The sequence below is a fragment of the Penaeus vannamei genome, chromosome 4 (genome assembly GCF_042767895.1).
Source record: "Penaeus vannamei isolate JL-2024 chromosome 4, ASM4276789v1, whole genome shotgun sequence".
Classification (NCBI taxonomy): Eukaryota; Metazoa; Arthropoda; class Malacostraca; order Decapoda; family Penaeidae; genus Penaeus; species Penaeus vannamei.
In genome coordinates, this window is record NC_091552.1 from 24225796 (window position 1) to 24228295 (window position 2500).

The 2500-nt window shown below is 31.1% G+C and overlaps 1 protein-coding gene across 2 annotated transcripts in view; it reads right to left on the reverse strand.

Annotated features, from left to right (window-relative positions):
- LOC113817477 (glutathione S-transferase) overlaps positions 1–2500 on the reverse strand; it is a 15129-nt gene that overhangs the window by 8899 nt on the left and 3730 nt on the right. Inside the window, exon 2 of one of the 2 annotated variants that reach the window (XM_027369546.2) lies at positions 134–273. In XM_027369546.2, the coding sequence (XP_027225347.1) occupies positions 134–266 (133 nt within the window). In that variant the 5' untranslated portion in view covers positions 267–273. Of the gene's footprint in view, positions 1–133; positions 278–2500 lie in introns of both variants that reach the window. The other variant, XM_027369545.2, reaches the window with a different exon arrangement.

A 2500-nucleotide genomic window follows, 5' to 3' on the forward strand; every position in this document is an offset into this window, starting at 1 on the left:
CACCTCTTGAATTTATACTGATAATTTTGTCTATAGAATAAAAATTTCATATGAACCATGATCAGTTCCATTCCTTGCACATCGTTTTCCTTAATAATCTTCAGCTACGAGAGAAAAGGAATCTTTGGCTTACCGTGTTTCCGGCCGGGCCACTCCCTGAAGATGTCGATGGTCTCCTCCGTGTAGGTGACTCCAGCCACCTTGAGCACCCACCTGACGGCCTCGCCTCGGGCCCGCAGCGACAGGTATTTCAGCTGGTACGTCATCGTTCACCTTTCTGACATAACAAATGATAATAATGATACTACTGCTGAAGATAATAACAAGGATAATTATGATTATAATAATGGTGTACTACTATTATAGTCTATTCACTTGTCTCTGATAACTGGAGCCTGGAAATGTTTGAAGCAAGACTGGCCATGGGCCGGTAGAACTCGGAAGAGCGGCGTAAATTTTGTTCTTATTCTCATTGATATTTTTTAGTGTAAATTCCTCAACCTATTGTACATACTCGTCCAGTAAAAAAAAAAAAAAAAAAAAAAAAAAAAAAAAAAAAAAAGTTAACAGGTCGTTTTCTTTACTCTATACAAAATTCAATTCGTGTACCGTTGTAAATCTTATATGTCCGACTTCGTTTTACATACTGGACTAGATAAATGGCTCACGCGGCGTTTCTGCTGCTTCCACTTCTCACAGGCCTATTACATGTCTGTTCGCCTCGTTTTTTTTTTTGTTTTGTTTTGTTTTTTTAAGATGTATTTGGTTCCTTTTTAGTCGCATGTTTTGAAATATCCAATCTCACGGTAGTATTATTCCTCAAATGTTATGCCATCTCATATTACCTTTCTCTTATAACTGAGGAAAAATAGTAGCTATTGAGCTCTGTGGTTAGACTCGGGAGCCCTAGGTCTGTGGCTGGACTCCGATACCTTGGCTCTGTGGCCGGACTCTGGACTTCTAACAGCAGCAACACTGCCATTCATGTTAATTGCTCCACATATCACGGTCATCTGACAAGTTAACTTGTTTAACTGGGACGATTGTTTGCAGAATTCGATAGTCTTTCAAACCCTTTCATCATGAATCCTAAATGGCACCACTTAAGGCGGGGAACTATAGAGCGGAACGCCAATGTCTGACCCTGTGAGTGAGTGCCAGGCCTCTCGGTCCTAAAAAGAAGAGGAAATAACGACACGGCTATTAGTAGTAGTAGTAATCCTAGCATAAATGAAGGTATGGGGGTCCAGAATGTGAAAGCAACGATGCTGTGTTATCGGTGAGACTTTGATTTAACAGACAGGTAACAAACGTATTTCAGGCAATTGGTCTAAGAACACCGTCATCCTCATAGCCTCAAATGATGATGATGATAATGAAAATTATGGTTATTGTTGTTGTTGTTATTGTTATCATTATATGTCATTATTATTATCATTATCATTATTATCATCATTATTTTTATTATTATCACTATTACCATTATTATGATAATGGTAATACTAGTAAGATCAATCCTAATTAAGATTTTGACAGTGTCGAATTTGTCAATGATTGTGTTATTTCTGTTGTCATCGCTATAATATCACCATTGTTATTATTATTGCTACTACCATTATCATTATCATTATCATTATTATTATCTTTATTATTACTATTCTCATCATCATCATTTATAATTTTAATATAAAATAATGATAAAAGAGGAAAAGAACAAGAATGATAATAATAATGATAATGATAATAATAATGAAAAAAAAATATTAATAACAATAGTAATAACAATAACATATTTGTAATGGTTGCAATATGATGAAAATGATAATTATTATGATGATAATAATATCAATAACAATAATGATAATAACAATAATAATGATAATGACAATATTGATGAAAATTACACAACGATGATATTAGTAATAGTGATAATAATTATAATTATTAATATATTTTCATTGACATTATGATTATTATTATTATTATTATTATTATTATTATCATTATTATTATTATTATTACTATTATTATTATTATCATTATTATTATCATCATCATCATCATCATTAGCATTAGCATTATAATTGTTATTATTATTATTATCATTATTATTATTATTATCATCATTATTATCATTGTTATTATTATTATCATTATTATTATTATTATTATTATTATTATTGTAATTATTTCTACCATGATGATGATGATAATTATGATGATATAACGATAATTTTAACATCAAGGATAAATAGACAATAATGATAATTAAGAAAAAAAATATACTAATACTGATGATGGTAATACTAGAGATAATGATAATAATGAGAATGATAACAATGATGATGGTAATTATGATAATCATGATATTTTAATAATGCGAACAATTAGACCAGGGGTTCACAACCAATTTTGTTTTTTACATCTGCATCCCTAAGAGCAGTTTACTGTGTCCTTGCACCTCCTGTAGATTTATAGCTTATTTAAGGATACAGGCAGT